The sequence below is a fragment of the Hoplias malabaricus genome, chromosome 2 (genome assembly GCF_029633855.1).
Source record: "Hoplias malabaricus isolate fHopMal1 chromosome 2, fHopMal1.hap1, whole genome shotgun sequence".
Taxonomy (NCBI): domain Eukaryota; kingdom Metazoa; phylum Chordata; class Actinopteri; order Characiformes; family Erythrinidae; genus Hoplias; species Hoplias malabaricus.
The window spans coordinates 11324185-11350602 of NC_089801.1; the positions used below are offsets into that span (position 1 = coordinate 11324185).

The following is a 26418-nucleotide window of genomic DNA, read 5'->3' on the forward strand; positions in this document are numbered from 1 at the left end:
TGAAATTTGAAGTAAATAAACACTCTGTAAGTGATTATCAAATAAAATACATATTCCAAGAGGTTTCCAGTCTGTTATATCTGTTGCAGCACAATTTATCAATGTATTAAAGGAAAAGTAATGCCATGGGACAGATGTGACTTAAAATGGGGACAGCCTTGACCTAAAGGGGAAAGAAGCTAGTTTGGGACGGCATTGTCTACTCCCTCAACATCTGTGGTTAAGGTGGCGTTGAACAAGGCCCCTGACACCCACGTTCTCCCTGGATGGTGTGTGTCTGTAGTTGCGTGTGTATTCACTGTTCACTCTGTGTGTGTTCACAGTTCCAAATCACCAATCACAAATTCACTATTTCACAGGATTAAAAAACCTTTTACTAGCTTTGATCAATATACCTTTGAATAATGGTTAAAAGTTCAGGGGCTTTATACATCTGAATACATGTAAGTATATGTACAGGTGCATCTCAGGAAATTAGAATATCATCAAAAAGTCCATTTATTTCATTAATTCAATTCAATATTAGAATAATCAACATAAAACACCTGCTCATGTTTCCTAAGCCTTTAAAATGATCCCTTAGTCTGGTTGAGTAGACTACTGAAGACTGCTGAATTGACAGATGTCCAGAAGGCAGTCATTGATACCATCCTGTTTTATCAAAGCGTATTAATGGGAAGTTGAGTGGAAGGAAAAAGTGTGGTAGAAAAATCTGCACAAGCAACAGGGATAACCACAGCCAAGAAATTATTATCAAAAAATGGCTATTAAAAAATTTGGGGGAGTTTCACAATGACTCACAAAATGCTTCAAGAGCCACCACACACAGAATTATCCAGAACATGGGCAACAATAATCACACTCCCTGTGTCAAGCCGCTTATAATGCCAGAAGTGTCTTACCTGGGCCAAGAAGAAAAAGGACTCAATTGTTGCTCAATGGTCCAGAGTCTTGTTTCAGATGAAAGTAAATTTTGCATTTCATTTAGAAATCAAGGTCCCAGAGTCTGGAGGAAGAGTGGAGAGGCACACAATCCAAGCTGATTGAGTCTAGTGTGAAGTTTCCACAATCAGTGATGGATTAGAGAGTCATGTCATCTGCTGGTGTTGGTCCACTGTGTTAAATCTAGTCCAAAGTCAGTGCAGACATCTACCTGTAGATTTTAGAGCATTTCATGCTTCCTTCTGTAGACAAGCTTTTCATTGTCATGCCATATTAATGCGGTAATTCATGCAAAAGGAGCCCTGACCAAGTATGGAGTGTATATACTGCACATATTTTTCAGTAGGCCAACATTTCTGTATTAAAAATTAATTTTTAATTGGTCTTATATAATATTCTAATTTTCTGAGATAATGACTTTTGGGTTTTCATTGGCTGTAAGATATAATCATCAACATTAAAAGAAATAAACATTTGAAATATATCACTCAGTTTGTAATGCCTTAACATTATATATGAGTTTCACTTTTTGAATTGAAATAGTGCAATAAATTAACTTTGATGTTATTCTAATTTATTGAGATGCACCTGTAGGTCCACCTTAAATGTGTGGCTTAACTTTGCTGAAGACCCTTACTCTTCATTTCATGCTTTATGAAGTGACCTTGCAGTCAAGAAAATTGGAATGTAAACATTTAAATTAAATATATGGGAAGACATTTTTAAGGGTGTAGTCTACTTAATACCTAGTCAATACCATGTGATGCAAGATCAGGTTGGGCCTTAAAAAATAACTTGGGCAACACAGAGGTTACTCAATGATCAGTGAGTTTATTATAAATATAGAGACAGGAGTTGCAGACTAGCACTGAGCACAGGAAACTAGGAGGTAAGCATCACTATGCATCATCCTCTAGTGGGAAGACTCTCAGCATATGGTATCTGTTGGAGCAAAACCTTATATCTCTCAATTGGTAACTTTAGCAGAGCTTGAATGTAATCATACTTGTTTTACACATAGTAAGGTTTTAAGCTTAAACTATTGTGAATAAAACACAGCAATGTCTTATTAAAGCTACTTGAATGCTAACATTAAAATATTGTATATTTTTGCATTGCAGCAATGGCCGTCTTGATTTTGGTGGCATTACTATTCTTGGGAGCAAATGCCCATGTGAGTAACATTTTCTTGTTGTATAATTGCTATAAAATGCAACCTAGTAATATCTGGAAGCATTGAAAAACAATGGTTTGTATTCAAAGCCTGTAACCCTACACCAATTATTTGAGCAGTTAGCTTGCCAAACAAAATTAGCTCATTTAGCAAACCTGATAAGTGTAATATTCTAAAAGTCAACACCAAATAAACTTAAATATGTTTTCGGTAATGCCATATTGTTCTCAATACAAGGTTTTATTCTAACAGTGAAAATGATGCTGTTGTAACTGATTTTTGCACTTCCAACTTCAGCCAAAAGAAGGTGGACCAGGTGGTCGACCTCCAGTAGGAGGTGGAGGAATGTTTCCTGGTGGAGGAAACTATCCTTTTGGACCCAGTGGAGGAAACTTTCCCGGTCCCCCCGGTGGAGGATTTCCCGGTGCACCCGGTGGAGGATTTCCCGGTGCAGCTGGTGGAGGATTTCCCGGTGCACCCGGTGGAGGATTTCCCGGTGGACCCGGTGGACCCGGTGGACCTGGTGCACCCGGTGGAGGATTTCTCGGTGGACCCGGTGCACCTGGTGGAGGCTTTCCTGGTGGACCCCGTGCACCCGGAGGAGGATTTCCTGGTGGACCTGGTGGAGGATTTCCCGGTGGGCCCTTTGGAGGATTTCAAGGTGCACCTGGTGGAGGATTTCCAGGTGGACCCTTTGGAGGATTTCCCGGTGGACCCTTTGGAGGATTTCCCGGTGGACCCTTTGGAGGATTTCCTGGTGCACCTGGTGGGGGATTTCCCGGTGCACCTGGTGGAGGATTTCCTGGGGGACCCGGTGCACCTGGTGGAGGATTTCCCGGTGGACCCGGTGGACCCGGTGGACCCGGTGGACCCGGTGCACCCGGTGGAGGATTTCCTGGTGGACCCAATGGAGGATTTCCTGGTAGATTTCCATTTCCACCAGTGGTGGGTTTCACTTTGTTATATAGTACCACTGTTTATTAAACATTTTGGGGGTACAAACTATTTAAATGAAGAATTATATTCCAGTATTCTGTATTTTAAATTGGCATACTGCTGTATAAAAAGATTTTATAATGACTAGATAAAAGCTGAGCCTAAGGTCACCATGTCCAATGGCAAGCATCAGCTAGAAGAGTATAAAGAGGAACTGTGTTCCCTGAAATGTGTTCCATCCAGTGTCTTTGGTTTGAGTTGGAGTGATCAGTAACTGTTCATAAAGCCTTAGTATGAGATCTCACAGATATTTTTTCATAATCTAGATGTTGAAAGTGTAAGCCAGGAAAGTCTAAGCTGATACTGCTGCAAAGGAGGACAAACTACTGCTAAAAAATCTCATTGGACAAACTTTGGGCCATATAGTGTACTGTAGATAATAAGTGTACCAATAGGCATTAACTCTTGCTGATTCTCATTTACAGCCTAGTCAGCTGAAAGCAGGGTATCCTGACAGCCCTTCAATGGGTCCAGGGTCAGATTGGGATGTCCAAGGTGGTGTTGACTCAGATGAGTTTAGACAAGGTCCCTACTTTTCTGGGAGACGTGATGGATTCTTCGGAAATGTGAGAGAATTTCATTTCATTATTATTTCCATTGTAATAAAATCTAATACCTGTATAATTATAACGGTTCAAATGCACTCCCAATAAGTCATTTTCTTCCTTTACTTTTTCTTTTTTTTTTTACCAGAGGTTTTGTACTAAAGCTATTTTTATTTCATGTAGTATGAAAAGGTGTTTGTTTGTTTTGGGTGGGCAGGTGGGGAGCAGAGCAGCCATTTTATATGTAGTTTATATGTTTCTTGGTGGTTAAAAATTGCTTATTGCATCCTTAGTGAAAGCTAATAGCACTCATTAATGTAGTTGTAATATGAACAGGGTGGGGGCTTTGGGCCTGAGAAAAACATGGGATGGAATCCTCTTCGTGGAGGTTTTGGAAGACCACGTGGTAGAAGACCACCCTTTGGAGTAAGTTATTGCAGATATGTTTCCTACATAAGGGCTAAATTCGGGTTAGTGATTATCTTATAAATACTGTATATATATATGAATTTAAAAAAAATTAATTTTAATAGAGGTTAGAGCTTTAATCATATAACATCTAAATACTAACATGTACAATTGTACAGATTACAAGTACTGTAAACTGATGGTAAACTTTTATATCTCTTTAGCCTGGTGGTCCACATCACCCCCCACCCCGCCCAGATGGCCCCAGAGGACCCTTCCCCCCCGGCAACTACACAGTATGTTTCCTTAATAACATTATAGCTTGCTGTTGGAGAAGAAATTTACATCTCTAAAACTGGCCACTTTTTAAGCACAGACAAAATAAAGATTATAGAAATACAGTGTAATGCAGTCAATAAAAAACAGTTGCAGTCCAGACACCATGAAACTTTAACACAACTGTAAACAACATCTGGAGGGCCATCCTTCCAACTCAGAGAGAGTGAGGCCATGTACAGATCCTTGCACTGAATCTGATTTGAGGTTTTCTATTATGATTTTTTAAATTATGGAGAGTGAACTCCATTTTGGGACCATTTCCTGCCTGCAGGAGTAATTTAATTAAAAAGCACATATAAAACAGGTGGATATAATATACAGTCATATACGAAAGTATTGTAAATCATATCTGGCAGTTTAACAAAAACTGAATAAAGATTTTTTTGTTTGTTTATTCCAACAATGACAGTATTTAGTATTATAAATAATTACTGTAATAACACTGCCTCATTTAACGGTGGAAAATGAATATGATTTGTGTCAATTCTTTTGCAGTTCTCCCCAGTGTTCAAGGTAAGTTGTTTATAATTTTATGTAGATATATTTTATATATATTTTATGTGCAGTATTTTACAATAAAAATAATGTTTCTATTCATTCTCCTTTGGGGATGTACATACAGACTGACAATGTGACTGTCCAGGTAATACTTTTTTCTTATTTTTTATAATTATTATTGCTGTTTCTGTTGAGTAATTATTGTATATAGATAATAATTTGCCCATTTACTTTTTTTCGTCCTTTCCTAGAATGTCACTTCCATTATACCCCTGAGAGATGTAAGTGTTTAAATTTAAATAATATTTGTAGTAAAATTTACAGTTAAATCCCAGATAAAAAGCCAATTAATTTCAAAATAAAGAATATTATGATATAAATGAAATCATTTCTGTGCTGTAATCACCTGTAATCACATGTTTTCATCACAGGGAGAGAATGTTTTTGTCCTGCCACCTGTAAGTTATCACACAATTGCTAATGTTTTACTATCACATTATTTAATACTGGACAAATATATGACCAAAAGTTTGTGGCCAACTGCTCATGCAACAGCCAACCCCACCTTTGTTACAGTTGCAACTTCTACACTTCTGAAAAACGTTACATTTGATGTTCAAAACCTGCTTTGATGATTTAATCACATTAGTGCATTCATGTACTGATGCTGGATGACTAGATGATAAATGATTATGAAATACTTCATGTTTACTCTTTTTCCTAAACAGAACGGACCACCCACCTTTGGCCCTGCGGTAAATTTTACTTTAAAATAAATATTAAGCATAATATTTTAAGCTTTTTAATCCCTTTTAATATGTTTATGATATGCCATATTATTCAGTGAAACATATCTTTCTCCTCTTCAAAATTCAGCCTTACATCAAGATCTTCTACAACCCCAATGCTGCAGTAAGTGTCAAATTAATTATGTTTGGTCAAACATGGATCTTTTCAGTACATTTTTAAATCAACATTTGACTGTATCTCTGTTAAACAGCAAAAGATCTCCTTCGAGTTTGGCACTGCACAGTCGGTAAGTGATTTCTTAAACATGGATTTTTAAAATGCTAATTCTCATAAACACGCTAAATTCTTCTGTTTGTTCTCTCCTTTCTCCTTAAAATGAAGGATCAGAAGACAGGTTTCTTCGGGGTGAGTGTCTCAGAAGCTTCAGTGAACCTACATTGTGTTACATTAGGCCATTGTTACATACACAATAGCATTAGAAACATTTTATTTTAAGGCTGCCTACATAGGGACTACTTAACACCTGCATAAACCCAGAATAGTGCATAAATAAAATAACACTTGGGAGTTAATGACCAGCTCAATCAGTATACATGAGATGGTTATGATGTATTTTATTGGCCTCTGTTTTTGAAGTCTCATTACTTACAATAATGTTTTATAAGAGCATTAAAGGACAGTTTAAGGGCTCTTAGGGTCAAGAAAACCCTAAGGGTCATGAAAACAAGCTGTTCATGAATGCTCAATTATAATTTTTCATGTGCCTTATTCAGATTTTACACTCACTCCTGGGTAATTGGCACATGGTTTAAAGGCTGTGTACATAGGAATTTGCATAGTAGAAATTTGTGAAATACTGACCTTAGCCTATGTATTTTAATCCCTAAGTCTGGATCAGCAAGTGATGAATATTACCCACGTTTCCCCTGAAGACGAACCTCCATCTCCAGTAACAGGTACAACTGTCCTAACATTTTAACTGATATCCTGAAAAGTGTATTGTCTTATGAATCCTATATACATAATGTATTATTATTAAAGGAACACTAACTAAGGTCAATGAAGCACCACAATGATTTTGAAGCTGTAATGTTAAGGTAAAAATATTATGTAGTGTTCCTATAATGTATATCATAATATATTATAAATGTATTAACAAAGCCCCTAGCATTAGTAGTGAGGAACAGTGGAATGATTTCTCTGGAATGATGGTGTTCCACCCAATAGCATTCGGATCAGTTGGAGAAACTAATCGTTCAACATCAGTACTAATGTTTTTAGTCAGAATACCTTTCAGGCATCAAAGTATGCGCCAAAATCTAATGTAAAATATTTGCAAATGAGCAGAAGTTGTTATTGCCTTAAAACACTATGTGGTAAAATATGGACTACTGCTCATGTTTTTATTTTAAGCATGGTATTATAACACAATATCTACATACAATTCATAGAAAGTTATACCCATGTTTACATGCCATTTTCCTTAAAGTGTTTTTTGCTTTTTTCCAATTCAAAGGTGAAAGAAAGCCTGAAGATCATGGACAATTAGAAGACATCAACATACATTATGCTATTAGAACTAGATAGCAATACTAATCTTAAAGATTAGGTTAGTAGCAGATGTGTAGATGGTGGTGAAGGGTTCCATTATTTATTACAGATTATTCTGGACTTGCAATATCTGTAATACAGTCAATAAACGTAATAGCATCCAACATATTTGCCTTTAATTTGTATTTATTGTTTTATGAATCTTTATCTTAAACACACTGATTATACAAAAGCATTTCCAGTTTGGGCCAAACGAAAGTCATCTGGAATAACAGATGTTGTGGTTAAATTCTGCGGAAATTTCTTCTCCAACCCAAAGATTGTGCTACAGTCCTGATATTTGAGTTTTTGCTTGAAAACAGGCTACCTACAACAACAGAAAGCGAATTTTTTATATATATCAATTCCTGGATAAATATCCAGTACTGTGCAAAAGATTTAGGCACCAGAGATTATAAGATTTAAAAAGCTATTTATCTGAGCAGTAAGTGTTTATTTGTTTAAAAAAAACAAAGAGACAAGCAACAAATAACGCCTAACATGAGAATAAAATCAAATAACATTATTCCAGTAAGTGTGATATTGTGTATGAATGTGTTCATTTAACATTTTCCAAATCTCTCCTCGTGGCAGTCTGTATATTATGTGAGGTTATCATCCAATGCCTAGTTTTACTGGTTAATTAATAATGATTTTAAATAATGTATGTTGTTGATTTCACAAATTTGTGCAATCAAAGAGAATCTGAACAAAACACCTCACTCACACCTATATATATATATATATATATATATATATATATATATATATATATATATATATATAAATAATTTGTTTTGTATTTACTGGGATTATATATAAAACTTTAGAAATACACCATGCTTACTGAGAAGGCATTAGTTTAAATATACATAATTATCTTAGGTGCCTAAGACATCTGCACTGTACTGTACTATATGTTTCTCTGATAAAACTTTATTAAAAGAACAAAGGAAAATATTAAACAACAACCAAATAACTGACCTTTTCCATTAAAGGCTATGGCTCAAAAAGTGAGAACGCAGGATCCTGTCATTTAAAACAACAGAGAGAGTATTAGTCATTGTTAAAGCACCAGTCAAAAATTTGAACACACCAACTGTAGTACTAGCTTTTTTCACATTATGATTATTTTCATTCATTAATTTTGTATCATTTTACATGAATAATAAAGGTCAAACTCTATAAAAGGTCATATTTAATGAAATACTAGCCTTCTACCAACAGAGCTATTCAGATTCCCCCTGTTCCTCATTAAACATGCCAAAATAGCTTAACAAGCAGAGACATGCCACTAAATTACACAAATTGCATTAAAAATCTATGAATTATTAAATTCTTGTTTATTCTAGAAACAATTCTTATACATATTTATAAACCATTATTTTAGTTACAGATCTAAGAAAATGAACAAGATCAAAATTGAGTGTGTTTTGACTAGTATGTTATATAGCATTTATTGATATTCAAATCATTAATAAGTGAGTTACACTGCATTACTTGATATATTACAGCATTACCCCATCAACACCAGGACGGTCGCCACGGTTATCAGGGGGTGGGGTCAATCGCCATGGTTCTGACACCTTGACGCTGTTCTGTTGAATTGGATACATATAGGTTTATTTTTGTAGTTCAAAGGCACACAATGTAAATCACATTTATCACATATCTGCACACTGAAATTCTTGTGACTCAACATCTATGCTATTATCACTAGCTCACCTGACCAGGCTGCAGTGGTCCCTGTGTTGGTCTCACTGGGTTCTTTAGGTATGTGTTCTGATTTGGTGGGAGCCTGACTGCAGGATTCCCTGCAGGCATGCCATATGTGAAATAATAGGGAAATCCCTGTAGAAAAAAATAAGTGATATTATAGCATATGTATATTAGAGACTAATCAGAAAATCATACTAAAATAATGGATTAGAGCATGACCTGCCCTCCTGGAGCTTGAGGGAAGGGGAGGAATTGTGGGACCACCTTAAAAAGACATAATTATAAAATTAATTTGGTCAGTATTGTAATGTCACTTCCATATAATGTGCTCCATGTAATTTGATCCTCTGTGCTTTAGAATGTGCAGATAGAAACATCCGTTTTAAAATTTACTGCAGTTTTTACAACTACATAAGCTCACTTCATAAGTGTTAAAACTGATGTAAAACCACAGATTAAGATAAAGCAATATACCAGTGAAGAAAATTGTGCTTGATTTGTAAGGCCTTTAGTTCAGTTACTGAAGACCTGAACAATGTTAACTTAAATCAAAGAATCATGATAAACCTGAACTAAAAGCAACAGCAATTAAATGGTTTGGATGGCTTCCATCACTGATACTGTAAAATTAATCCTAAAGTAAAAATAATCATATTTATTTAATATACATTTTTCTCCTCACTCCATAGTTGGTGTCAGATATCGAATCATACCTGTGCAGGGTTCTGGTTTACGAGAGGGTTGTTAGGGTTAAGTGCAGTGGGCTGCTCCTGCTGAATTGGGGGCAGTAATACATTGGGCAGTTGGTTCTGTTGCGGTGGTAAGAAGGGTCCAGGTAGCTGTGGACCAAAGTTTAGAGGCAGGAGGATTTCAGGCTGTTGCTGGAACAGGAACGGGGAAAGGAAAGGTGTTCCCTACAGACAAAAAATAACAGTAATTTAGATTGTGGTCTAAAATTATTTTACATTTCTGGCAGGCTCTGACATGGAAAGTATGGTCAGGTCAAATATTCCCCACAAATAAAGGTATTTTATGGATTAACCACTGTTTTACAATTATCGCTATCATTTGTATAAGCCCATTACACCCATTTAGGTTTATTGGTCATATTGGATAGTGAATAATTAGTGAGTAAAACATTAGTGTTGCAGATGCATTACATCTGGTTCCCATAACAACCACTGTAAGAAATTCTCTACAATGCAAAATTTCTCATGTCACATAAAACTCCTCTAAGAAGGCACACAAAGCTGAGGTTATCTGATGCACTGATTTTTAAAGCAGTACCTGTGTTTGGCCCATACCAACTCCAGCAAGTGTGATCCCATTGAGACGCAAGATCTAAAAACAGCAGCAATATTTAATTACGACATGTAAAAGACAACAGCTACACACTTAGAGCCACTGTGAACCTGAAGCATGAAAGGTGAATACCTCATTGCTGTTGCTCGCAATTATTCCCAGTTGAGGCCGGAGTATCTAAAAAAAGGCAAATGGTTTATTTTGACTTATTAAAGTAATGAAGTACTTCAAGCCAAATATTAAAGTAATTACATCAGGTTTAAGGCCAGCTTATAGCAGCTATATAAATACAGTATGAAAATATATTAAAATGTTCAATAAATACATTGATTTATATTAAGGGTAATAGAAATAAACAATACTTCTGCTAAAATGTAGGCTGGATTTTACAACAGAAGTACGATAAAACTCTATAATAATATAGTTCTGCTCATAAATGTACATATTCCTTGATGATATTTAACATTTTGTTAAATAGTACACATAAATGCCATAGTAAAATTGTTCAGATAACAAATCTTATACCAAAAGCAAGGTTTAGCCTATCAGATTTTAGAAACAGAAATGTTCTTTTAATCAGACAAGTTGATACAATAAACTGATACTTACAGGAGCACTAGCACACGAGCTGAGAAGAACAGTCAGGGGAAAGAAGACTTTGAGTTTCATTATGTCTGACTGTAAGATAGAGAAGGGTCCATATTTATTTACTGTAATATACTCACACAATGTATAAAGTGAGATATAAAATATACTATACCTTCACTGAAGAACAAGTGATGGTAGCTTAGAGCCTCTCCTTTCCTTGGCCTTTTAAACTGTCTCTGAGCCTCTTTTTCCCCACCACCTGAGACAGTGTGTGGTCATGATGTAACACACCTGCAGATGACCTCAGCTGACCAAAGACTTTGACATCATCTCCTCCACAAGCATTGTGATCATTTTAAGGCTTTAAATATGCTCCAACATGTTGCTAAAACATTACAACAGTTTGCCCTGTCACTATAGCTCTTTTGTCTCTTTTAACATCATATTATTTCTAATATTGGTGAATTATACTATGTTTATATATTTTTAGGACAGTCTAATACTTTGGCTGCAGACCTAATTCCTTAAAAATCAAATTGTTTGTTTTTTTCTAATACAAACCCTTAAAGGACCCATTTTGTGTAAAACATACTTTTTCTCAGTGTATTGCATTTTTTCAATTCACTGCGTTTGTGATGTCACAAAATATCTAATGTATACTTATGAGAAGTGCTTCAAACCTAGACACAATATGGGGAAACCAATCAGAACATAGGTCAGCCATTAAGGAACAGTACCAAAGAACAGCTAGATCAAGTAAATGATCTATATCACTTGAGAGAATGTAATTCCAAAGCTGGGACTAAACTTAAGCCAGCTTCTGAATAAAAGAACAACATGTTTGCTTTCATGCACATTCTGTGGAAATGGTACAAGTTTGTGTTTGCAATGAGCAACTATTAAAGTAGCCGGATATTCGCTATAAGTGTAGTGTATAAAATATTTATACTGTGAATATTAACCTAGTTTTTCAGAACAATCAGTTTATTCTAGAAGCTTCCAGCTCGCCATGTGACGTCGTGCACAACTGAGCGTCATGGACCTGATTTAAATCTGTGAAGTTATTTGTTGTGGTTTAAGCCTAAACTACTGCCTTAGACTCTGGGTCATTCGAGGCTAGACCATGACTGAGCATGGCTTTAGACTAATGAGTAGTTAGACTACAGAGTTAGGGCTCAAAAGCATTTATTATGTCAGGATTATTTTCAGACCGGAACAAAAGACGTTGTACTCAGTACTCGACTTCACAAGTATCAAGAGTAAAAACACAGATAAGAGCTAATGCTGGTAATTATTTAAGCCTTAGGATGCGACGTCATCTTTTTGCCGTTGTTCACGTTCCTTTACGTCTGTTTTGTGTCCAGCCCTTGGATTCTCTAACCTGAATATCACGTGCTCGCATTTTAAAACTGTGTACACGTCTGCAGCCAATAGGTGGCAGTGCTCACTAATAATGAACGACCATCAGTGATTCAAAAGTGACTGGGTTGAATGGATTGTTTTAGTTTCACATGTAAGTCAGAGACCACTTTCCATTAATGCAGCTACATTTTTTTATAATTTCTGAAGATATTTACCCAAATTCACCTGGATATTAGGCAACAGTCAAATATAAAAGGGTTCCCAAAACTGCACTTGAAACTAATGCTAAAGAGAATGGGACCTCTTACACCTAATGGCTGTTTAATTGAAGAATAAATAATAAATCTAACATTTCCCCAGTAAAAGTAGCTTGCAAATAATAAATAGAAAGACAAAAGCATTTTTTATCATGCACAGAAATTTATTAGTATTTATAAGTAAAACCTACAAAGAAATTTAGTTATCTCACACTAATCAATATTGAATCCAGGTTTGTTTTCTTTTCTTATTTCCCTGATTTACATAATGTCACATAAGAGAGACAAAATAGGCACCTGTTTTCAAAAAGAAACATACAAAAAAAAGGAAATCCACCTCTGTGCAAAGCCTGTGAATAAAGAAAAAGTAGTCAATACACAACCTCATGTTGTTATGCTTATTGTTTAGCATAAATTACATTATATACCAAATATATTGGTCTGAAATATGCTTATTCAGTCTTTCATCTACTCATCAGCACTGTCCTATCATACCTAAATATTTAAACACTGGCCTGAAATTGCATTAAACCTTAAAGTAATATATAAAAGCATTGCTCCTATGATTCATGACACTGTAATTTTCTGTTATCAACAAAATGGAGGAAAATATGTCATCCAGCTAAAACAGACGTAGCAATCTTGAAGTCCGAACTGTGTCTGTACTTGTTTACTTGATGAGTCTACATGAGGCATTTAACACAGTCTTGGTAAGTGTGTGGGAATTTAATCTTGTGGTTTGCAAAACAATAATTATAAGCTTTCATTACTTAGGTACATCTAGGGAGTCAACCTAAAGGAGCAAATTTCAATTGCCAAACATTTCTTGGATGACCGACCATATTTACAGTAATTTCTTGCCAAATGATTGATGTGCCTTCACCACTGTAATTAAAATAATCTGAAACATACCTTGACACAGAGATGCGAAGAGTTGAATTTACACATAAAGACTTGAAGTTACAGAAGGGGTTGGTGTGACCTGGAGTGATGCATAATTCACAAAATATACCTCAGTTTAAACACTTTCCTTATTTTTAAAAAGAAAATTGGAATTCACATTCCTGCGTATTAATTACCTGAGCATTTTCATTAGTTGATTTGTCCTGCATTCTCCTGAGTAGTGTTCGCTATTAGAAACAAATAATAATTTTCTTTAAATCCCAAATGTCCAAATCTGTCATTGTAGCAATATTATTAGCCTTTTTAGTTCTAGTCAGGTCCATAGCTTCAGAACATTCGTAGAATTCAAGCCCTCATTTTTTATATAGATATACAGCAGTTATATGTTCAAACCACATCCTTTACAAAATACATTATTACATATCTGCTGAAGTAAATTACCCTGAATCTTGGCACTGGACCAACAGGCATGTCCCCTTGTGGTAGCTGACCATTTCCCATTGGGTTTAGTCCACCCTGTCCAGATAAAAAAGGACAATGAGTCATTATTTGTCATTCAACTGACTCACACAGGCCTAAACATAGGTTTTAGTATAAGGTTTCAAGAACACTGAAGGAAAACAATGAGGAACCATACCAAAGCTTGTTGCTGAGGGGACAAGATCTGGTTTGGAGGTGCCATGAATGGCATTGCCTGATAGGAAGAAAAATAATTAGCTCAGGGCTTAGATTTCACTGTGTAATGACTGAGTTAAATGCATGTTTATTTCAAAACAATTAATAAGTAAGACAATGCCATAATAATAATAATATTACAACTACAAATAATGATGTTATTTAAAACAGTAGCACTGTATTTCAGCATGGTATCTGATTTTAATTTGGTCAATCTGGAGTAATTATTCAAAATGTTGGTTACAAACAGTCATGCAAAAATTTTGTACACCTGTTGTTGGAGAAAATTATTATTATTTTTTTTTTTCGGTAGAATGGCCCGCATGTTTAATACACAATTTCTGGCAAATCCAGAACCAATGTAATGGTTTCATTTCATGAACAGGTCATGACTGTTTGATCCTTTAACAGAAATTTGAATAATAATTATATTTGTGTATATGTGTGAATAATTATATTTCTCTTGTCCTCATTATTACACTAATATAAAGTGCTGATATATAAATTATATAATATATATAGATTTCATGCATGTATGTTACCATAGGCTGGAAAGGCATGATTGGCTGTTGGGCCTGGGCATTGGGCAACATGAATGGAGCAGCGGCCATAGGAGGCTGGAGCATCAACGGAGGAATGGCAGGCAGCATCTATAACCCAGAGGTGAAAAATTTTGTCAAAATACTCAGATTTACTGTAAAACCTTATTCTGAGAGTTTGTCAAAAAGGTTAATAACTGAAAGGTTAATAACTTTTAAATAGAGACAGCGACTTTAAAAAATACAACTTTCAAATCATTCATTCATTCATTATCTGTAACCCTTATCCAGTTCAGGGTCGCAGTGGGTCTGGAGCCTACCTGGAATCATTGGGCGCAAGGTAGGAATACACCCTGGAGGGGGCGCCAGTCCTTCACAGAGCTCACACACACACATTCACTCATGCTTACACCTATGGGCACTTTTGAGTTGCTAATCCACCTACCAAGATGTGTTTTTGGACTGTGCACCCAGAGGAAACCCACACGGACACAGGGAGAATACACCAAACTCCTCACTTTCAAATATTAGAGCTGCATATTTAAGTCTAGGCAGCATTATTAAGAACAATATATTAAAACATTTAATATGGATACAATTATATATTTAAATGGAGACATTATGTATATATGACATGACATGACAACTACAATTAAACACTTTATTTCCAGTGATTAAAACTACAGCCAGACCTTCTTGATTTTTTTTTTATTTTTTTTATTTTTTTTTGCAATTAAAACGGATCTGTATCTACATTTATAGATGTAATTACGATTTTAACAGTAATCATTTATATTGGTCAGAAACATCACACTAGATATTTTAACCAAATGGTTCTGCTGTATTTATGAAACTGTGACCATGTGGACAAATCATTTCCTATTCTTCAAACCATGTCACATTTAGAACCTCTACCTGTGCGATTGGTTGCTGCCCGATCAGAGCCCCACCGGGAAGTATCCCTGGGTTCAGGCCTCCAAGCAAAAGTCCAGGACCCAGCAGACCACCATTCAGTCCAGTGACCAGTCCACCACCATTCAAACCACCAACCACCAGCAGTTTCTGAATAACAGAGTGTGGGTTAAAATGTAATATCAGTCTTATCTCATCTTCTACATCTCTACAAGGCACTGTAAAGTATATCAGCTTTCATACCTTTGCTGAGGTCATCTAAAAGAACAAAAAAAAGACAAAGAGAGAGGATCATTTTTTATAAACATTAAAAATATGGTGTCCATATAATGAAAGGAAATATTATAGAAGTTTGATAGATATAGCATCAACCCACATAGGCAGCAGAGGCCAAGAAGGCTACAAAAAGAATGAGCTTCATTTTGATGGCTGTGAAAATAAGAAAAAGAGCTGTTTGAAAATGATTGTAGCAGTAAGAATAGAAAAATCTAAAATATATGACTTAAAAAGTAGGTGGAAGTGCTTCAGTAGGACTGTACTTGACCATGTAGCACGTAACTTTTTAGTCACTGAGATATCAAATCTCAAATCTTGAGAATTTTTATCTAGTCATGTCTTTTTAGGTAAAGTAATATATTTTATTAAAGTAAACATTGCTAAAAGAAAAAACAATCTTCGAATGTTCCTTTTATTACAGAATAACCTTCAGTCTAAAGTGCTACATGCAGTGAACAGACTCAAGATTTATAAGTTGTAAAATTTTATAGACTAAAACACTAATAAATATAGTGAAATCCATGTTTTTATGCTAGGTATCTTAGTTATTATGCTAGCTAGCTTATATGCTGCATGTAACTTATTAAAAGTTAGTTAGACGGTTATCAGTTATTTAGCACAATAGCTAACATGCCCATCCTAGTTCCAAGCTAGCCATATGTTTCATTTTTTATGGTTTCTTTCCATTATACACAGCATTGACTGCCTGCACTTTGTTCTGTTTTTCAAGCATTTTTTTACCTGTAATAAATGGTTTGTTAATTCAAAGTGTAACTAACCCAATGCTGAAAATAAGGCAGGAAATAAAAGATGTTATTAGTTTACCACATTCAGTTTGGTGGTCCTCATTTACTATATTTTATAAGTGTATTAGTCTATAAAATTTTATAAGTTACAAAACATAAGTCTGTTCAGCATTGCAAGTCTGAGTCACTGGCTCTCTGGTTATTAGCATATTTGCATTTAGCAGACTCCTCCAATCTCTGTCACTTCTGTAGCATATGCTCAACTACTATGAAAGGCATTTCCTTTGTATTTATTATAAGAACAGAAAACTGACTGCTTCTCATGTAAGTTACCTTTGAGTGAAGTTTTCTGTACATGTCATAGTAAAGGAAAGTTATTTATCTGTGGTAATAAATCATAAGCTACAGATAGAGATACATAAAAAAAATTATGTGGAACAGTGCTGGAATATTCTTTGCAAAGCAAAGTAGCAGGAGTACTCACCTCTGAGTGTGTTGATTCTCAGGAGGTTTGGGTTCTTCTGTACCGACCTTGGTTCTGCAGTGGCCTTTTATTGGGCTTTCTGAGTTTTCCCCACCTAATGGCCTCTACACACAAATCCAGGTGTATTGTTAACATTTTGTTTGTCCTGATTACTGTTGTGGTATGAATGAATGGACCCCTGTGTTCTGGACTGTTGTTTTTCCTGGTCAGAATCTCTTACCCAGGAATAACCGATGACCCAAACCCAGACGCCTATTCACCCTGAATACTGAGGTTTATGGTTCTTTTTTGACAGGGATTTAAAGAACATCTTGAAGCCATGACATCACCATAAACGCTGTCATCTGCTCGGTCACAAACATCGTCTCATAGGATTAGAAATATCCATACAGTTTATGAGTAAACGTTAGAGAGTAAGAATATAACACAAATGCCCTGTAAATCACAGATCCCACAAAGTAGTATAATATACATACATGAGGAAAGGAATGGTTATGATTTGAGCATAGTGTATATGAGGTGCTTGTTGTGGGATTTTGTTGTTACAGGTAGGTCATATTTTATTAGTTGATTACATCTTTAATTTTAGCACTGAACCCAGGAATATTTATTCACTGAAAAAAAATGTGGCTTTAGGTTCACAATATGCCATTCACAATTTAATATTCAGGAGGTTGTATGATATGAACAGAATATAAAATGCACAGTTTAATATACAAGGAGCTGTATGATAAAAAGAGAATTGCATGTCATATCTGTGCATGTTGCATTTACTCTTTGCAAAATTCTGAGAAAAAAATCCCATCTCTGAGATGCTAGGTCCAATTCACCTAAAAACCTCATTAGTAAATATGAGAATTAGAAAGTACACAATTTGAAACAAAATTAATTTAAGAAGGAACTGCCCTTATTAGTGCTAAAATTTCAGAGAACTGTTAACATGTATTTTTTAGCAATACCAGCATCAGACATACACACACACACACACACACACACACTATTTTTAAACATATATAAGCCAAAAAAATATTAAAATCTTGGAATATTTTTATTGAAAGATAATATAGAAACTGTAGTATTGTATCAAAACACATGAAAGCTAAAAATGTATATATTTTTGCCATCTGATCTTTGCATAAAAAAATAAACTATCAAAAAAAAAAAATATATATATATATATATATATATATATATATATATATATATATATCAAAAAATAAAACAGAAAAAACTCCAGAGTAAATAGAAACATCAAGGCAAAATACTGCAAGAACAATTTTTACAAACTGTCGAAGTTAGTAACATTTGCTAAAATAGTCCTCATGCTACTTTATATACAAGGTGATTTGGTACAGCAAATTAGGGGAAGGGAAAATTCTAGAATATTCCAAAAACATTCATAGAACATAAACAGACTTGATTGGTGTATATACAGTACATATAATATAATTTATGATTAATTAAATAAATATGAATAAATAGTTATTTATTATATAAATATATTTATCACATCTTCTGACACTGGGGTAAACTTCAAAAACTGTGCCCAAATTTGAAAGTTCCTTGATGTAAACATACATTTTTTAAACTTCCAGAAGGTGTCAGAACACTAGCAGCTTTTTTTTTTTTTCACAGCGCTTTGTTTATAGGGTAAATATGAGGCTCAATTAAAGTGAAATTCTTGATCTTTTAGCACCCTTTTTTCAGTGAAGTGAAACAGTAATGTTTTCCAGCCTACCTAATACCATGTGCTGTAAACAGTTCTTATTTACCCTCATAGGATTTTTTTACTCTCATCCTTAATAGAATGCTCTAATGTATAACAATCTAATAGGTTTCACAAATCTGTGGCCTATGGCCATTTATTAAAATCAACACCTCTGCCACATTTTCAGACTCAAAATTAATAGAAAATTATTTATATTATAAATTTAGGAAGGTAAATCTGTTTATTGCTGCTATGAGAGCTACAGAATAGGTTAAAAAACAGACCGTAATTTTAATGCACTGGTGTTGTGGGTTAAGACAAGAACATTTTTACATTTTGGCTTGTTTTCGAAGTTAATTTCAAGTTATTTATGTCTTTTCTTCTTCAGGCACTTGTACTGTTTAAAAAAAACTGGTATAATTGAGAAAACCTACAATCAGAGTTTTGTCAGTAAAAATGACTACACTAATGACAATAATTAAAATGAATTTAAATAGGATTGTTAATAATTCTGCATAATTCATTGGTTTGTAGAATGGAGTACTTCACTCTGAATAACAGTTTATATTTTAAAATTTTAATTATTAAGGTATTTCAAAATATTGGCTGAAATATTTAAAACTTTTTTTTTTAAAGCTTTGACTTAAATGTTAAAATGTTTCAAATGATTCATCATCATAATGATTTGTGTAGGTTGCTTAATAGTAGATGGAATAATTATTCTTGTTTTTAGTGTTTGTGCATGTTTTAAACATTTTCTTGTTTGAGAAAAGATACTGAAATAATTGAATTGGATACAGCAATGTCCTTCGCTTTAATTAAAAGGCCCAACAATGTTTACTCAGCTACTTAATGTGGTCTCTTTTCTGTCTCTTGAATTTCCAATTTATTGCCTCATATTTAAGGCAAAGGAATAGTAGTCATTGTAAATAACTGGCCGGTCATAGGTTATGAGTTTGGATTTGTAACACCATGTATAAAGTTTTAGTTTTATATTATCATTGTTAGTGTTGGTAAAGTGCAAAGGTTGAAATTTGTTCTTACTATTTCTGTGCTAACACTGTTAACTTAGCATTATGGACAGATATATAAACTATTTACTTGGATTTTGTTGTTTATTTAGGACAGTATACTTGAATGTCTATTGTGAATATTATTTTCTATTGTTTTTCAGAGGATGTCAACGAGGTGGGTATTTGGATATATTGGGTGTATTACATTTAACATTAAAGTAAACTACCACTTACCCTAAAATCTTTCTGCTGTTGATATGGGGCTAACTTTGCTTTCTTTTTGTTCATAAGACTAAAAGTTGCATCTAAATGTATAAGACAAGTTACAGACAGAGCACCTGTGATAAACATAACGGAAATAATTACAACAATACCTGAAAACCCAGCAAGCTAGAATCTCACCATGGCTCCCCAATAACCACGCAATGAAATACTTAACTAAATATTAACAATACTAATAATGAAATAAAGAAATATAATGTAAAAATCACTGCATGGATATAACTGTCTCCAAAATGGCTGCCAAACTAATTGTGATGACAATCATTGTCTGTTTTACAGCATTAGAAGTCTGTAAATGCATCTATTTGACAAGTTTGTAGTTTGAGGCACAATGATGGTTAAAGTAACTTCATTTTTAACTACATTAGCCTCATAGTCTTCAGTGCTAATCTGAAAAAGCAAAACTTTGTGTTTGACTTGACTTAGCTGATCTACACCGAAGAAGAAAAAAGGTGTGACTTTTTTCTTAGTCTATTAAGGAAAAAATACCTTAAGCCTTAGGTATCTAAGGATCTATATTTGTGTATCTGCCTCCTGGGAAAGAGGAGACACTTCACTGAGTTTCATGTCAAGAAATGGAATAGGCGATCGAATATAATTTTCACTTTGCTGAATTGAGAACTGCACATGCTTATCTTCAGTTTCGGGCACATCTTTCTTCTTTCCTTTCGTCTCCTTCTTTAGCCTGCTTTTAACACAATTCCAAATAACTGCTCCAACAACAATCAAAAAAGCACAGGCAAATATTAAGGTAGACACCAATGGAACCTTGGTAAAGGGTGAACCTATATATGAGGAGAAACAGACAATGGGAAAAGTTGTGTTAAAAATATATTTGTGACAGCCACAAAACATTTTGAAAAAAAAAAAAAAAAGCATGAACGTATGAAAACACTCACCTATGACTGTTAGCTTGTGAACACCCACCACTTCATTCGTTATGATGTCTGTGATGGTGTACAGTCCACTGTCAGACTCTGAAAGTTTACTAAACATCACAGAGTTATTCAGGATGGAGGCTCTCTGCTCATAGTCTGGTTTACAGTGAAAAGAATCTTCTCTTGGGTTGGTGCACACCCACTCGTCTGTAGTTTTTCCACCGTTCTTGGTGAAATATATTGTCACTGGAGTTTTTATGAGTAGATCCAACGAAACAGAGTCACCCTCCTTCTTATAATGTTCAAACTGATGAGCTGTGACAAAAAGGACAGATTTGCGTTAGCTCCTGCTTCACCTACTGAGTTATGCCAACATAAATGTTGGATAAATGAACAAAAGAATAACATCAAATGCAGCTAGTTAGCTAGTAAAAAAAAAAACACTATATATATATATATATATATATATATATATATATATATATATATATATATATATATACACACATACCATAGCATTAATCACTTGGTCATGTCAAATAGAACACAACAGGGCAACTTGTCCCACTAGCATTTTGCTAAATATAAGTAGTTTTTAAAATAACAAAACAAAAATAACCTTCAACAGTCAGAGAAACTGCTTGTGGGTATCCGAATCCTCCGTCCTTAAGAGAGCATTTAAACAAACCGGAATCACTGAATCTGACATTGTTTATTGTCAGTGATAGGTCCCCCTTTTTGTAATTTTCTGTTGACAGCATGGCCCTCTGCTCAAATCCAGGGCCATATGAAATCTCTCCATTCTCAAGTTTCACCACCAGGTTAGTATCTTTTTCCCACTGAATGTAGACAGAAGAGGAATCTGAGTTTTTTTCTGTTTCAGCGAAGCATGGAAGTGTAGCCTGAGCTCCAAAAGAGACACTAAAGTCAGTGGGAACTGTAATGAAACATAAATACAATAATCAATTAGTATCATTTCATTAGCTTCATCAGATTCCAGTTCTAAATCCTAAAATAAGATCTGAATCAATCATTTATAGTGTATGTCTTTCTAGTTTGTGAATTCAGGAACCTTACAGTGCTCCTATTTCTGAGAGAGTTGTTCAACTACTCAACCCCATTTAATCTACATAGAAAATAGCTGCCCTATAGAATATGACCTTTTGAGAAGCACATGAGCTTAAGAAAACCATGCCCAATGCCAAGTTAGAGGTGTGTAAACCTTCAAGCATTAGGCTGGAAAATAGTGTACTAGATGAACTGACAGATCACTTTCTGGCCTAGTGAACTGACTCCTCCTCTGGTAGGAGGTTAGCAAATACTTTTAGATTTTATTGCAGGTATTTCCAAACATTTAGACAAATAGTCTGGATGTGAATCAAGCTTAATCTTGGATTAACCCTAGGTCCATGGAGAAATACCATTGAAAATTATTGCTTAGTCTTGACATAGGGTCAAGGCATGAAGAACTATGCCGGTCATGTTCAGTGGTATTTTACTTAAAATTATGTGAACAATTTGAAGTGAGAGCAGTATACTCGAAAAAGGTCAACTTACTTAGAACTTCTATCTTCTGGTCACAGTAGTCTTTTCCATCACACGAGCAGTAGTACCAGCCTCTGTCATTGTACACAACAGATGATATATTCAAAGAAACATCTTCACTTCTGATCTTCTCTCCGGAGCATTCAATCCTGCCCTCAAACTCTGGAGCAACAGTACATTTCCCTTCAGAGAACTGAAAAACCGTAGAAGTCTGAAAATCCGGTGCGCTTTTAATCCACCATGTGACTTCGGAACAGCTCAGTTTGCAAGAAATGATGGCACTGTGTCCAAGCTGCACTGTAGCTGCATCAATCTCTGAAGCAATGGCAAGCAACACTGGAAAAGAATTTACATTCTCTTATTAAAATTTAAATAAATTCATGCACAAGAAGAAATCCACTTTTCTGAAGAAAAAAAATCTGACTCCAGACCCCAGATTAAAGTTCTAATGTATTGAAGAAGTAGTTTTTCCTTTCATAATATGCCCCCAGAAATGAATACATTGCTATTTATACCATATGATTTGATTTCATAGATTAACGTGTTCTCAAAGGGGGAGGTAGTATCGCAGTCACAAAGCTCCAGGGACATGGAGATTGTGTGTTCAAGTCCCGCTCCAGGTGACTGTCTGTGAGGAATTTCGTGTGTTCTTCCTGTGTCTGCTTGGGTTTCCTCCGGGTGCTCCGGTTTCCTCCCACGGTCTAAAAACACAGGTTGGTGGATTGCAACTCAAAAGTGTCTATAGGTGCGAGTGTGTGTCACACTTCAAAGGACATCCAGTCATTGGATCCAGTGATTCCGGGTAGACACTGGACCCAGCGGGTCCAGACAATTAACTAAATAATTAAATAATATGTTCTCCATGTCTTGATTTTCCATGACTTTTATTTACATACACATTAAAATCATATGGCGTTTAACTGGATAGAAATGTCACATACTGATGAAAGATTATAAAGATGTAATAATCATATTTCAAATAACATGGCACAATGATCTGCCACTTAATATGCATTAGCACATGAACCAATAAGACAAACCTGTTCTATTCATGTCAGTTTGTCATTAAAAGACAATGACAAACCTATGATATCATTCATAATAGGAAGTGATTGATATATGCTATGAATGTTATGATATGCTATATATGCAAATTATACGTTTCTGCTATGTTTCTTTGTTTAATTTTGGTATACAGGATTTAATATGTTACAAATCTGGAAGAACCAGTTCCTTATTGTATTGCTCAATATTGCATCAAACTTCCTGTTGATGTAATAGTCTTGTGACTTCATTTTATCTTTGTCAGCTGGTTTTCTTTGTTATGTTAGTTAACAATGCAAGTTTCACTCAGAATGTGAGGCACAAAACACTTTGTTTTTTAACATCTTCATTATTTAATTAGAACTACAGATTATTTTAAAGAAGTGACTTGGACTTTAATCAGCGAACTGTAAACAGTGATTTTGAGGCCATAACCTACACGTATTTGAGAGTCTTTTAAACCCGTCATAAATGAAAATGCACATAAACAAATGTTAATATGTTTATTTTTTACTATGGAAACCGGTATTTTGTTTTATTTCGAATCTCGTGGAAACTGAAGCGTGTTTGGAGTGATTTGTGAACTTTATCTAACTAACAACAAACAAACATTAATCCTGCAAAACATAGCAAAACTATACAGCGAATTTATAATAAACTACATTCAACATGTCCCAGCATTGAGCTTCACAGGTGCCTGAAAAGGACCTAGATTTGACTTGGCTTCTTATAAAGACCAGATAAGAACCGTGCTGGTTGATGAAACTTGTGAGTAATATCAGTTCTGAGTGAAAACTTACCGAGAAGAGGGATTAATCTCCCCTGTCCCTGCAGCATTTTCTCCTTAATGTGCTGAAACAGCAGCAGCTCTGAGTAACACAGTGTGCGGTATTGTTTTACTAAAGCCGCGAGTGTAATTCGGTGAATATTTATCAATGCGGAGGTGTGAAGAAAGAGCTTTCGATTTTAACAATATTAACACTTAAATGGCCCTTCACAGAAGAGGGCGGAAGTGGGCGTGACACTGTAAACAGTGGAAAAGTACACTGTATATTTATGTACGCAGTGACCTATAAAATCACTTTGTTTATTAAGCTTTTACTATTTAAAGGTTTCATTTAGTCCCAGCATATTAAACGTCTCGCTTTCAACACTTACACTCTCACTGACTGATTCATTCACTAATTCATTCATGCTCCCTCTCTTTCATCATCCACCCTCCATCATGAACTCTCATTCTCATTCTCTTACTCATTGACTTCGCGTGGAGCTGATGGGTCTGATCCCACACAAATGCTGCTGTGTTGACTTCTTCATGTTAGAGCCAGCATTAACTGTCTCAGCAATGTTTGTGAGAGTGGCTCATGTGAAGCAACATTTGCTTATGAATACTTTTAAATAATAGATGCATTTTAAAGGTTTTTTTTTTTTGAGTGTGCGGAGAATTGGCTTCCATACAAAACTGACTTTATATTTTGAATGCAACCTTTAAACACTTAGGCACTCAGGGCCATTTACAAAGTAAGCACAGGCCTAATGGTTTCTGAAGACCTTCTGAAAAATATTAAAACCTTGGAAGAAAAAAAAAAAAAGAAAAACACTTAAGCTGTGCTGTGTAAATTACATTCTGTCCTGTATTTGTCATTATGATGTGCTGCGTCCTTTAAACTTCCTGTTGAAAATGATAGGGGTGGGGGGCATTACATGGAATGAGATGGTCTGGAGCAGCTGCACATGAGACTAATGTCACTATGTCAGTGCCAGGTTGGCTACAGTGGTATATTATGTGGTGTTTATGTGGCACAATGCCATTCAATCTTCACAGCAATGTTCCAACAACTATATCGTTTCCGGGAAAGGAAACCCCTTGATATTACAGTGTATACCAAACCAGTGAGGATGAGTAATGCAAAGATTTTATAGATGAATGCTTACTGTATACTACATAAAAGCTGGATGTAGGCCAGAATGCCCTTAAAGATGTATTAACCATTGGTCTGGTTTTCCTCCCCAAACCCTATAGGCTTTAAATTAGAAGCTGCTCAGAAATCAGTAGCTTAACTCTGATCTCCTTTAAGACTTTTGTAGATTTCAGAGTCAAAACAAGGATTACTGCTAAAGAGAATGAGAATGAGAAAAGAATGACAGAGAGTTATGTCAACTACACTACTCACTATGTTTGAGTTATAATTATCCTGTAGATGTTACAGAAGCAAAACCAGAAGAGATAATTACCGGCATAATGCTCATACTCTGCTCACCATGCTTTAAGAGTTGGATAGTTGTGCTTTAGGGTTTATATCACTTATAATTATGGCCAGATTAAGATCCTCTTTTATTCACATACTGTGTTTTCCACTGGCAACTCGCCTGTGAGATATAGGAGGCAACACATACAAGAGCTACACCTTGGAGTTTAAAAGTTTTGTGATGTCTTTCGTCATGACTGGCCTCATTGTTTTCAATCAGGTAGGAGGAACCACCCTATTCCCCATTCTTCAGCGCAATACTCTTCAGTGTGGTGTGTTAGCTAATGTAACAGAACTAGGCCATTAAAATTTCTCCTCTGAGTTTTACAAGCTGTCCAGTGATGTTTTGTTGGCAGCAGTTCAAAAAGGGAAATATACTTGTCTTCTCTATATGAAGAGGAAGCATGTACTACTTTTACTCTGCCAGCTTTCTAGTACTATGTGATTGAGGGAGTCCTAGCTCGTGCTGAGAATTGGGAATGACTGATTAACATGTGGAATCATTCATTCTACCTAAAGAGTCATTCATTCATTCATTGTATATAACCACTTATCCAGCTCAGGGTCGTGGTTGGTCCGGAGCCCACCCAGAGTCACTGGGCACAAGTCAGGAACACACCCTGGAGGGGCGCCAGTCCTTCGCAGGGCAACACACACTCACACACTCAGACCTATAGACACCAATCCACCTACC

The 26418-nt window shown here is 35.3% G+C and overlaps 3 protein-coding genes across 3 annotated transcripts; all 3 read right to left on the reverse strand.

Annotated features, from left to right (window-relative positions):
• Positions 1 to 9668: 9668 nt before the first annotated feature.
• Positions 9669 to 10984, reverse strand: odam (odontogenic, ameloblast associated). Its single transcript, XM_066652455.1, has 4 exons — positions 10873 to 10984; positions 10396 to 10440; positions 10249 to 10302; positions 9669 to 9875 (listed from the first exon to the last, which is right to left on the reverse strand). Exons 1-4 carry the CDS (start codon positions 10930 to 10932, stop codon positions 9669 to 9671), a joined length of 366 nt encoding a protein of 121 aa, XP_066508552.1. The 5' UTR covers positions 10933 to 10984.
• A 1777-nt stretch (positions 10985 to 12761) lies between these two features.
• Positions 12762 to 15686, reverse strand: scpp9 (secretory calcium-binding phosphoprotein 9). Its single transcript, XM_066650525.1, has 7 exons — positions 15503 to 15686; positions 14591 to 14698; positions 14011 to 14067; positions 13815 to 13889; positions 13550 to 13600; positions 13383 to 13452; positions 12762 to 12820 (listed from the first exon to the last, which is right to left on the reverse strand). The coding sequence occupies exons 2-6, from the start codon at positions 14696 to 14698 to the stop codon at positions 13411 to 13413; spliced, it is 333 nt and encodes a 110-aa protein (XP_066506622.1). The 5' UTR covers positions 15503 to 15686; the 3' UTR covers positions 12762 to 12820; positions 13383 to 13410.
• A 2550-nt stretch (positions 15687 to 18236) lies between these two features.
• si:dkey-22i16.9 (neural cell adhesion molecule 2) lies at positions 18237 to 24403 on the reverse strand. Its single transcript, XM_066661347.1, has 5 exons — positions 24276 to 24403; positions 22444 to 22767; positions 21506 to 21823; positions 20908 to 21201; positions 18237 to 20793 (listed from the first exon to the last, which is right to left on the reverse strand). Exons 1-5 carry the CDS (start codon positions 24310 to 24312, stop codon positions 20522 to 20524), a joined length of 1245 nt encoding a protein of 414 aa, XP_066517444.1. The 5' UTR covers positions 24313 to 24403; the 3' UTR covers positions 18237 to 20521.
• Between the last annotated feature and the right edge of the window lie 2015 nt (positions 24404 to 26418).

Excerpts from the sequence above, each read along its gene's own strand:
- odam (XM_066652455.1), bottom strand. The coding sequence starts at position 10,932 with ATGAAACTCAAAGTCTTCTTTCCCCTGACTGTTCTTCTCAGCTCGTGT. Across the intron at positions 10,303-10,395 it reads TTGCGAGCAACAGCAATGAG|ATCTTGCGTCTCAATGGGAT; the intron begins GTATTCACCTTT and ends TGCTGTTTTTAG. Across the intron at positions 9,876-10,248 it reads TTGGTATGGGCCAAACACAG|GGAACACCTTTCCTTTCCCC; the intron begins GTACTGCTTTAA and ends TTTTGTCTGTAG.
- scpp9 (XM_066650525.1), bottom strand. The coding sequence starts at position 14,698 with ATGCTGCCTGCCATTCCTCCGTTGATGCTCCAGCCTCCTATGGCCGCT. Across the intron at positions 14,068-14,590 it reads TCATGCCTTTCCAGCCTATG|GCAATGCCATTCATGGCACC; the intron begins GTAACATACATG and ends TCTTCCTATCAG. Across the intron at positions 13,601-13,814 it reads GTCCAGTGCCAAGATTCAGG|CGAACACTACTCAGGAGAAT; the intron begins GTAATTTACTTC and ends TGTTTCTAATAG.
- si:dkey-22i16.9 (XM_066661347.1), bottom strand. The coding sequence starts at position 24,312 with ATGCTGCAGGGACAGGGGAGATTAATCCCTCTTCTCG. Across the intron at positions 21,824-22,443 it reads CCAGAAGATAGAAGTTCTAA|TTCCCACTGACTTTAGTGTC; the intron begins GTAAGTTGACCT and ends GTTTCATTACAG. Across the intron at positions 20,794-20,907 it reads TCACAAGCTAACAGTCATAG|GTTCACCCTTTACCAAGGTT; the intron begins GTGAGTGTTTTC and ends CCTCATATATAG.